Source organism: Amblyraja radiata, chromosome 24 (genome assembly GCF_010909765.2).
Source record: "Amblyraja radiata isolate CabotCenter1 chromosome 24, sAmbRad1.1.pri, whole genome shotgun sequence".
Lineage (NCBI taxonomy): Eukaryota > Metazoa > Chordata > Chondrichthyes > Rajiformes > Rajidae > Amblyraja > Amblyraja radiata.
Window position 1 is genome coordinate 12,702,123 of NC_045979.1, and position 12,072 is coordinate 12,714,194.

General features: G+C 44.1%; 1 protein-coding gene across 1 annotated transcript in view; it reads left to right on the plus strand.

Moving 5' to 3' along the window:
- The first annotated feature begins 580 nt into the window (after positions 1 to 580).
- Positions 581 to 12,072, plus strand: part of LOC116986776 (protein phosphatase 1 regulatory subunit 12A-like) — a 56,592-nt gene continuing 45,100 nt past the window's right edge. The window contains exon 1 of the mRNA XM_033042445.1: positions 581 to 928. Coding sequence (XP_032898336.1) covers positions 677 to 928 — 252 coding nt within the window. The 5' untranslated portion in view covers positions 581 to 676. The remainder of the gene's footprint in view (positions 929 to 12,072) is intronic.

The window sequence follows — 12,072 nt, forward strand, 5'->3', positions numbered from 1 at the left end:
ACCCTTCTTCAGTGAGAGTTAGGGGAGAGGGAGACAGAGATATGGAAATGTAAGGTGACATCAAAAGAGATGCGAATCAAGGAAAAGGTAGAATAGATGATTGTTAGAAGAAGGTAACAAAGATAAAAACAAAGAAAAATATAAAAATTTAATCAGGGGGACAATCAGACTGGTCGGAGAACTAGGAATTGAATACTTTATTGTCTTTATACTTTATTGTCACATGTAACAAGTCACAGTGAAATTCTTTGCTTGCAAGTAAGGGAGAGGGATGGAGAAAGTGGGAAAGCAAGGGGTAATTCAAGTTAGGGAAGTCAGAATTCATACCGCTGGGGTGTAAACATGGGCTGCTATCAGGTCACACAGGACCATTCAGTGCACACCTGCACGTCGCTGCCTCATCCAGGCAGCAGGTGGCGCCATGGACGGCGGTGAACCTGCCGCTCGCTTTAACCAATGTCAATAATCCAACCTAACCTGCTGGCGGGACAAGCCAATGATTGACAGACAGTTAGACCAATGGGAAACAGGGACGCGCGGCACCTACCCTGGTATTGGCCAGGGGCGGAGGCGTGAGGTCCAATGAGCGGGAGATGGGGCGGGGCCCGGGCGCGGAGGGTGAGGTTACTGTGAGAGGTCGCGGCGGCGGCGGCGGCTCCGGCTCCTCCAAGGGAAGATGGCGGACGATCGGAAGCGGGCGGACAACGCCAAGCACCGGCGAGGGGAGCAGCTCAAGCGCTGGCTGGGCTCCGAGACCGACCTGGAGCCGCCGGTCTTCAAGAAGAAGAAGACGCGGGTGAAGTTCGACGACGGCGCCGTGTTCCTGGCTGCCTGCTCGAGCGGCGACACCGAGGAGGTGAAGCGGCTGCTGGACCGCGGCGCTGACATCAACTACGCCAATGTGGACGGGCTGACGGCGCTGCACCAGGTACTGCGGGAGGGCAGGGCAGGGTGTGAGGGTGGGACAGGACAGGCCCGGCTCTACAACCCCCACACCCCGGCTCTGCACCCTCTCAACCCTCCGGCTCTGCACCCTCTCAGTCCTCCGGCTCTGCACCCTCTCAGTCCTCAAGCTCTGCACCCTAGTCCCCGGCTCTGCACCCCCTCAACTTCTGCACCCTCTCAACCCTCCGGCTCTGCACCCTCTCAACCCTCCGGCTCTGCACCCTCTCAACCCTCCGGCTCTGCACCCTCTCAGTCCTCAAGCTCTGCACCCCCTCAACTTCTGCACCCTCTCAACCCTCAACATCCCCTCAACCCTCCGGCTCTGCACCCCCTCAGGCCCCCGTCCCGTTGTCACCCGGGGAGCAAACCAGCTCCCCTCCTCTCCTCACACAGGACATCCCATTGATCCATCAGCCTGTCCTTGCCTCCCAGACCAAAGAGCAGGGGTTTGTTTGCATCAGTTTACCCCGCACTTCTCCAGTCCTTGTCCCAAAATGCAGGGACCAGAGGTTTGTTTACACTACGTTTCCCTGCACTTCCCCAGTCCTTGTCCCCCCCGATCAGAGGCGTGTTTGCACCATGTTTCCCCGCACTACAGTGTGCGGATCTGCCCTGTGCTATCCTTCATGCAACGTAGGGCTCTGTCCGTCCTTCTGGGTCGTCGGCAAATGCAATTGGTGCAAGGAACTGCAGATACTGCAATATTAAGCAAAACACTAAATGTTGGAGTAAGTCAGTAGATCAGGCGGTGGACTGGAAAGGTCCCAATAAATGTCGCCCCTCCATACCCTCCACAGATACCACCTGACCCCGCTGAGTTACTCCAACACGGTTTCACTCAGGATTCCAGCACCTCGTGTGTCCTGGACTATTCTTGATACATTACTGTGTTCGTCCTGTCTCTTTTGAGTCGCTGGCAAATACTTTTGATGGAGACGCTAGCCATCTGCAGATGCTGTAATCTTAACCAAAATATAAAGTTCTGGGGCAATTCGGTGAGTCAGGTAACATCTGTGGAGATAAGTGATTGAATCAAGGTCCCGACCTGAAATTTCGTCTGTCCATTCCCTCCACAGATGCTGCCTGTCCCCTCAAAGGTCCTCCAACACTTTGTGAAATGCATTTGATGGTCAGTGTGGTGCAGGGTTAGGAGCTGCATTTCGTCCAATTCCTCACCATCCTTTCCTCCCCTCTAACTAGCCGACTGGTAACGCTACCGATATGGAATAAACCCGATCCTGCAGCAAATGCACAGTTGCACGAAGGATATGGATTGTCGGTTATTCCCATATAACGCGGTAACCGGTGCACCAAGTAACTACGCCTGTGCTTTTAGCATGGAATGTTGAAACTGCAATAAACAAGAGTCATGTTTTAGAGCTTGCTACTTTACTTTTATTTGGCTTATAATTTGAGGTACCCTGAGAGTAAACATAAACCTAAATTGTTCTACCACCCCTATGAAATTAAGCATTTTTTGCTTTTCTGTATTAATATTGACATTGTGGCAATGTCATAAAGAGGTGTGCCTTTTCTTTGATTGAATATCTCTAAATGAAAAGCTTGCATTTCATAGTGAAAAACGAGTTTATTAAGTTGTGAGTGACCAGCTGTTAAGAAACAGCAATGTGTTGGTTCTTGTTGGAATAGTTATTGATTGAGGTTCAATGAAATGTTTGATTTGGCTGTCTAACTATAAATAGGCAGCAGATATCCTGTTCTAGTGATGATGTGTAGTAGATTTATCACCGCTTCTGACTTTTCTCGGAGACGCAAGAGACTGCAGGTGCTGGAAATTAGAGAAACAAACAATCTGCTGGAGGAACAGTGGTTTGAGCAGCATTTGTTGGAGGTATAAGCAGGGGTTTGACCTAGAATGTTGACAATTCCTTCCTCCTCTGTCCCCTAAAATGCAGCTCGACTTACTGAGTTCCATCAGCAGATTGTGACCTCTGACTTTCCTTTACACTGTTGGTTTCTGTGATGTTGTCCTTCATATGGAACTTTATTGATGGTTTGAGTTTTATAGACTGATAAGCTACTGTATAATGATTTTTTTTTTAAAAGGCCATGCTGATAATGGTATGCTAATCCTCCTGCAGTGTCTCTTGGAAAATTCTCTCATGTGGCTTGAAGTCAAACGATAAACGTATTGGCCTGAATATGGTATGTGACCTTAAGGGAAAATAGCATGTGCTAATTGAAGATAGAAGCTCCAATGCCAAAACTCTGTAATGTAAAAATGTGGCTCATGCAGTAATACTTAGTTATGTGACCCTGGATCCACATTCACAATTGCCATTAAACAAAGAGTCACACGAATACTCATCGTCGGTCAGCTTGAAAACGGGCATCATTGACCCAACTTACGAACACCGACCAACATGCCCATCTACATTAGTCTCACCTGCATATGTTTGGCATATCCCTCTAAACCTATTATATCCATGTACCTGTCTAAATGTTTCTTAAACATTGTGATAGTACCTGCCTCAACCACCTCCAACAGCAGTTAGTTCCATACACCCCACACTTTGTGCAGAAAAAGTTACTCCTTGGGTTCCTATTAAACCCCCCCCCCCCCCCCCCCCTCTCCTTCAACCTATGAACTTTGGTTCTTGATTCTCCTAATCGGCAAAAAAATGTGCGTTTACCCGATCTATTCCTCTCATGATTTTGTGCACCTTTATAAGATCACCCCTCATCCTCCTGCGCTCCAAGGAATAAAGCCCTAGCCTGCTCAACCTCTCCCCATAGCTCAGGCCCTCGAGTCTAGGCAACATCCTCATAAATCTTCTCTGCACCCTTTCCAGCTTGACCACTTCTTTCCTATAACATGGTGCCCAGAGCTGAACACAATACTATAAATGTAGCCTCACCAATGTCTTATGCAACTGTAACATGACCTTCCAACTTCTGTACTCAATACTGTATGCCTCGCCTACCACTGCACCAATCTTGTTAAATATATAGAGACTGCACTTACTAAAATCTTGAGTAAAAAATAAACAGCACTTGGAACTCAGTGGGTCAGGCAGCATCTTTGGAGGGAAATGGACAAATGATATTTTGGGGCAGGATCTTTCTTTAGACTGTCCATTTCTCCCCACAGATGCTGCCTGACCTGCTGATTTCCTTCAGAGGTTTCTTAAAATATATATTACTACACATATCCTCTATGCCTTTCATTATGCACATTTTCAGTGCAACAAAAACTAAATTTAGCTAACCCATTTATCGCATAAGTTTAATTCCCTGGATGTCAGTTTGCTGTATGGCTATCCCTCTGAGCATTGAGATCTGTGGTTAGCTTATATGCTTCAGACACCAATTCAGAGGCACTCTTTTTGTGCTTGGAGAGTAAGTCAGTTTTGTATATTGCTTTAATCTGTTTTTATTTTGGATGGGGTAATCAAATTATGGTTTAAAAAGGTAGACACAAAATGCTGGAGTAACTCAGCGGGACAGACAGTATCTCTGGAGAGAAGGAATGGGTGATGTTTCGGGGCGAGACCCTTCTTCAGGTGTAGGAAGGTGCATCCATCTCTCTTCAAGGGGCATAAGGAAGAAATCAAATTTCTATTTGGTCTAAAATACTTTGTTTTTGTCTTCATACTTTGGTTTCCTCATTGCCTTTCCCAGTTTAGTTCTCTGCCATCAGCAAGTGGGAATAACATCCACACCCATCCATCTGAAGAATTCGGATCAGTTTTAAACTGATGTGCTGTAGTGATGTATAATGGAACCACATTAAATCATAGCAATTTTACTGTATAACCTCCTGTTCTAGGTTAACTAAAAGTTTTGAAGAACCACGAGCCTCGTATCAAAAAGTGACGTGCAGCTCGAGGTGTGCCCTGAGTACCACTGTATCGAGGGTGTGTTAATCATTTCCACTGTTTCCCTTTAATATGTGACAAGCTTTCAATGCTTGTTACAAATTTGATCTACATGCATATAACCTATCTTGGACCATATCAACAGTTGCAGATATTCTGTTTGCCCTCGGCTGCGTCAGGATGGAGGAAGTTATCATGGTTACAGTAACTTGTCGCTGTTGCAGTTAATGCACTCTGTTTACTGGTATACTATCTTGGTACTTTAACATGTTGCAGTTTACAGTAGAAGATTAGATTGTTTTCCAGGTCTTTTGTGTGGAACTTAAAATAGCTGCTAATCAAAAAATCATTAGGTTAGGCAGTGATACATTATGACTTTAAGAATATTTTTTGCATTTATTATAAATACAGCCAGTCTATCTGTACTGGCAGCCCCTGCCTTACAGAGGGCTTGTTTTTCTAGAAAACTGTTTGTAACACACTTTTTCAAATGACACTCCTCTTCACACCCCCTCCCCCCCCCCCCCCCTTTATAATTGAATCCCACGTTATTGGCTGAGTTGTGTTTCTGTGACATTTTTCTCTCATTAAGCTATTTTATCAGTCACGACAAAGTGGCCCACTACCATATTTATCAGGTGAGGCATTTTTTGTGATGCATAAGAGGGCTCGGACTTAGAGAAGGTTTACGAAGTAGGGATATTAGGGAAGGGAATGGGATTATGAGGATCAAGATTGATAGAAACAGAAAATAGGCGCAGGAGGAGGCCATTCGGCCCTTCGAGCCAGCACCGCCATTCATTGTGATCATGGCTGATCGTCCCCGATCAATAACCTGTGCCTGCCTTCTCCCCATATCCATTGACTCCACTAGCCCCTAGAGCTCCATCTAACTCTCTCTTAAATCCATCCAGTGATTTGGCCTCCACTGCCCTCTGTGGCAGGGAATTCCATAAATTCACAACTCTCTGGGAGAAAACTTTTTTTTCTCACCTCAGTCTTAAATGACCTCCCCTTTATTCTAAGACTGTGGCCCCTGGTTCTGGACTCGCCCAACATTGGGAAATACTTTCCTGCATCTAGCTTGTCCAGTCCTTTTATAATTTTATATGTTTCTATAAGATACCCCCTCATCCTTCTAAACTCCAGTGAATACAAGCCTAGTCTTTTCAATCTTTACACATATGACAGTCCCACCATCCCAGGGATCAATCTCGTGAACCTACGCTGCACTGCCTCAATCACAAGGATGTCCTTCCTCAAATTAGGCAACCAAAATTGTACCCAATACTCCAGATGTGGTCTCACCAGACCCCGATACAACTGCAGAAGAACCTCTTTACTCCTATATTGAAATCCTCTTGTTATGAAGGCCAACATTCCATTAGCTTTCTTCACTGCCTGCTGTACCTGTAAGCCAACTTTCAGTGACCGGTGTACAAGGACGCCCAGGTCTCGCTGCACCTCCCCCTTACCAAACCTAACCCCATTGAGATAATAATCTGCCCCCTTGTTTTTGCCACCAAAGTGGATAACCTCACATTTATCTATATTATACTGCATCTGCCACGCATCTGCCCACTCACTCAACCTGTCCAGGTCACACTGCAACCTCCTAACATCCTCTTCACAGTTCACACTGCCACCCAGCTTTGTGTCATCCGCAAACTTGCTAGTGTTGCTCCTAATTCCCTCTTCCAAATCATTAATATATATGGTAAGCAGTTGCGGCCCCAACACCGAGCCTTGCGGCACTCCACTCGCCACTGCCTGCCATTCTGAAAAGGACCCGTTCACTCCTACTCTTTACTTCTGGTCTGCCAACCAATTTTCTATCCATGTCAACACCCTACCCCCAATACCATGTGCTCTAATTTTAGTCTCCAATGTCCCGTGTGGGACCTTATCAAAGGCTTTCTGAAAGTCTAGATACACTACATCCACTGGCACCCCTTCAACCATTTTACTTGACACATCCTCAAAAAATTCCAGAAGATTAGTCAAGCATGATTTCCCTTTCATAAATCCATGTTGACTTGGACGAATGCTTTTACTGATATCCAAATGCCCCATTATTACCTCTTTAATAATTGACTCCAGCATCTTTCCCACCACCGAAGTCAGGCTAACTGGTCTGTAATTCCCCGTTTTCTCTCTCGTTCCTTTCTTGAAAAGTGGGATAACATTACCTATCCTCCAATCCACAGGAACTGATCCTGAATCTATAGAACATTGGAAAATGATCACCAATGTGTCCACTATTTCTAGAGCCACCTCCCTGAGGACCCTGGGATGCAAACCATCAGGCCCAGGGGATTTCTCATCCTTCAGTCCCATTAGCCTACCCAATACTATTTCTCGCCTAATGAAAATTTATTTCAGTTCCTCTACCCCCTTAGATCCTCTGTCCTCCAGTACATCTGGGAGGACAGAGGATCTAAGAATGATATGAGAACGTTGGTGTAGAAGTTGTGAGAAGGGTGGTTATGGGTTAAAAGTTGGTGAATTCTTGAAGTGAAGGCAGGGATTACTTTATCCATGGTTGTTGACTCCCCACAATGTAGTAGATCAGGGAAAATGCCTTGCAAATGAAGTGTGGCGCTTTCTGAGATGTTGCTTCACATGTCCTTGGGCTGAAAGGAGAAACTGGGCTGTGACAGTAACCCAATCAACGCGGTGGTGTCACATCCAAATCTTGATGTCCCACCGTGTTGACTGACTAAAATAAAAATTGACAAGAACTGTTTCTTTTCCAGAACTTTTGTGGGGAAACGTATATGAACAAAATACAAGAGTGGGTTTCAATCTATATCTCTACTTTTTGATAGTGATCTGCAAATTCTGCAAGGGTGGAGGTCTGCAATGTGGGGATCACCTGCATTGAATTCTAATACAAATAGGGAAATAAAATCTTTAGATATATGTGTGTCAATGAAATGTCTAACTGGAAAACCAGTTGATTATTTCCTTTGCTTAGCAGTGGGAACAATCTATACTGTTTTCATTTGTTAATCAATACGAAGCTATGTTGTATGTTCAAGTTATGATTCAGTGACACTGATGAATGAAAACTGCCATGGATTTCTGACTTGATAGCCCCTGCATAAATGTACCACACAAAGAAAAAAATATTTAACTGCCTTGGTGCACAAACCTCTGAAGCTTTTTGTGCAATTCATTTTCTCAAAGTTTTAAGTTGTGGAGAGAGATGGTAATAATAGTTTTTCTGAATTGTGAGCATTTTGGAAAAAAGATCTTGCTCTGAATGGTGGATACAAAATGCTGGAGTAACTCAGCGAATCGTACAGCATCCTTGGAGAACATTACTCCTAACTGCTACTAATGATTTGATTTGCTCGCATGCCTTCCTCATTTGTACTTGAACTCTAACTAGTGAATGATATTAATATAATAACGTTCGTAAGTTACGTAGGTTACCTAAAATTGGAGAACCGCGTTCATAATGTTGGCTTGTAAGCTATTCTCACACTGGCCTCTTTGTCCTGGGCTTCCTCCATTGCAAGTGAGGGCACACTCAAACTTTGTGCTATCCCTACCTCTCATCCAGTTCTGTTTCTGGCTTTGCACTTCACCCCCTCCCACGCCACCACAAATTGTCTTAAGGAGGGTTCTGACCAGAAACGTCACCTCTCCATGTTCTGCAGACTTGCTGCCTGACCCGCTAATTTACTCCAATACTTTGTGTCTAAACTAGGCAATGTTGCATTAAAATAAATGGTCATTGGTTAATGCTGACCTCTCTATTTACGTAGGTGATCTTGCTGTCTTAGATGGATGAAAATTGTTCATGACATAATATTGTTGGAGTGCGTCAAATGTGGTTTCCGGCATGATAGGATTAATTGCACTCCAATATATAATGAAATATGTCACTGATAAATATTTGCTACTAGTTTTTATTATACATTAATATTTTTTATAAATCAGTGAATTTAGAATTTGGAATGGCAACAATTATTTCCTGATTTGCAATTTTTTAAAGAAAAACTTCATTTTACTGGGTAAGCAATTAAATTGTAAGCCTACATATTCAATTCGTAGTTTATTCAAATAAAGCTGTTCACTACAGGTACATTATAAACATTTACTGCTATTGCTTACCTTCTTTTTTTCTTGCCACCACTTACAGAATATCCAGTGTTTTTGATCAGTTAAAAGTATGTCAGGTCATTGGATAATGCCTTTGGTTTTGAGCTTCATGCTGTAGTGTAGAAATATATTGTATTTATAGCAAATTATATTTATAGTCCGGTTTTACAGGGTATGCACTTAAACTAGGTTGCTTTTGACAGATTAGCTGCAAAATTTCACGAATGAAGAAAGTGGGTTTTCATTTGAAAGCTTGGGCTTTATTACATATTTGAATCATTATATACTGTTTCCTTCATTTGGTGGTGTAGTGCCCACACCTCAATTCTCAAAAGGTCTGTCAATCCATTTCAAGAATTGGTTTGGGATAGCAACTTTTTGGTAACACAAAAATGGTAACTTGTGGAAAGATATTTTATTATGACAGATTATTTCCTGAAATTAATCCATGTACTTTGCATAATGTACTGTCAGTAAGCAATTTCCTAATTGGTAATAATATGGCAAGATGGTAATTTCTCTTAAGACTTGGTCTTGGTTTTATCACAATACTCTGTGACAAATGTTCTTAATTCATTACTTCAAAACTCTCTCAATGTCTCACTTCAGTTTCAAATGTTCCCCATATATAATCTGTTAATAAAAATGGGGATATGACTGCAGGGTCTGCTTCATAGTTCAATCAAACATGGGAAGTTTTCTCATATGCATGTCACTATAACACTGATGGTTTTGTGACAAGTCCAAATGTCACTTCCAATCTTTGGGCTTCTCTTCTATAAAGTGAGAAGAAATGTATCCAGTCTTTGCCTTCATGGTCATATTCAATAAGAAATAGGGTAGTGCTTATTAATTGATTCAGGATTGACTCTCGGTCTATAAATTATTTAATCACATGAGAAGCTGAATATTTAAAAAATAATTCCATTGTATTTTTGCATGAAACTCCTTAAACCATATGCTCATGTGAACCATTTATCTTTTAAGTTGGGCAGAAGGGGATTAGGATTTTATAATGCAAGTTCCTTAGATATTTATAATTGTATGGTGCAGCTCTCTTGCAAAGTCTATTTTACATTTATTATGTGTTTCACCTACATCTTTTTGATTCAGATTATTCTTCCTTTATTATATTGTCACCGGTTCTTGGCTGAATGGTGTCTTTGCTAACCTCTGATTTGAGCTTTACGTTGAATTTTGTATTCATACGGGTCCTTAGGTTTTTAAAAGCTTTTTATGAGCACATTCTAAACTGCATATTAGGATGATTTTCTGCTGCATTCTGCTTGGATTTGCTAGCAGATGTGCCCTTAATAGTGCTGGCATCTGCAAACTTCACAACTCGTGGCCGAGAAAATCTGCGTATCAAACCTGTACAGTATAGTTCCAGCAAAATACATTGGAGAAAAGTGATGTTGGGAGAAAGATACATGAACATTTTATTTTATATAATTCAAATATGTATTTTTAAGTATGTTTGGATTCATTGTTCCTTTCTAAAAATATTTCTAATAACGACCTTTTTATTTAAAAGGTCTCTGATTTTTGAATATTTTTGCATGTCAATGTTCTGATTTATGTGTTGCTCAGTGAATTTCAGTTCTGTAACTCTACTGCAACAGCTTGGCTAGATGCATGGCATGCTTTGGAGTGCAGATCTAGAGTTGTGTGGCTGTAATGCTGTCCGGATTTCTCCAAGTGAGTCAATTTGGCTGTCGACAGGCTTGCATAATTGAGGGTTTCAGAAGAAACTGATGACTTATTCCCTAGGGTTTTAGGATGGTTATAACTGCCATTGCCATTTAAGTACTGGTTCCTGCCATTGTTGAGGATGAAATATGCTTGGAACCTCTTCTAATTATCTGTTGTGTTGTCCACTATCATGATGACTTGGTGTCGCAGGACTACAGAGTTCTGATCTGATATTTTGCTTGTGGGATTAAGTACTCTTTGTTTTTGATTATTTTTTTCATGTACAGGTGCACAACCTTTTATCCGAAGATCCAAATAACGAAAAGCTCCGAATAGCGGACATTTTTTCGGTCCTTGAAGAAAGGTCCTTGAAGACGTTCACCGAGGGCGGCCCGCAGAGATGACAGCGGAACCTCCGGTCGGTCCTCGAAGAAAGGAGAACTAAATCCCCATTCATAAAAGAGAAGGTGAGGGTATATTGCGCGGGAGGGTTAATAATTGACAATCTGCTGCTGCCTGCCCGCTGAGTTAAAAAGTTCCCACGGTAGACTCACGATACACAGTGTATCGTGAGTCTTGCGTGGGAACTTTTTAACTCAGCGGGCAGGCAGCAGCAGATTGTCGCTCCCTTCAGTTTCACCCCACCTACACCCCTCTGCTTCCCGGTCATGTGTGTGACCCCTTGCCTCCCCTCTCCAGCTCCCCGCCCATTGCACCGGCGCGGGGGCTTTGCACTGTCTTCACGTCGGCGATGCCAGCAGGTTAGTGCCAGTCACCGGAGACGTCAGGACCAACGGGACACCGATCCCCAGGCCCACTGCAAGCACGGAGATCCCAGAGACCCACAGCCAGCAGCAGCCCAGCCCCGTTCCAACTCCAGAGGAAAACTGCAAACTGGCCGGAGACTTCAGGGCCACCAGAAGCCGCTCCCCGATAGGCCGCTACGGCGACAAGTGGCAGTTCGTCCACAGCCCGAGCTGCGCCCCCTCATCGGGACACCGACCCCCAGGCCCACTGAAAGCACGGAGATCCCAGATCAGCAACTCCAGCCCAGCCCCGCTCCAACTCCAGAGGAACACGCTCCCCGTAGGGGCAGAAGCTGATGGTGTGCAAGGTACGTCTTGTTCTTGGGGTGGCGGATGAGGGGGCGCAGCTCGGGCTGTGGGCGAACTGTCACTTGTTGCCGTAGCAGCCCATCGGGAAGCGGATTCCTCTGGAGTTGGAGGGGGAGGGGGGTATTGTGCTGTTTGATCGCCCCCTGCTACCCCAGGGACAGGGAGACACAGCGGCTTTTGAGACTGGTGGGCAATCACTTCCAAAGTTCTGCCCACACTGCATTTCATACAAACATTTATTCTGCAAGAAAAAACTACATTGAAGACTCAAACTCGCGACCGAGTAACTGCCGGGATCGAGGCGCAAACTCGCGACCTTGCGTATATGAGCCGAGCACTCTACCACTGAGCCAGCCGTTAAAATCTACGTT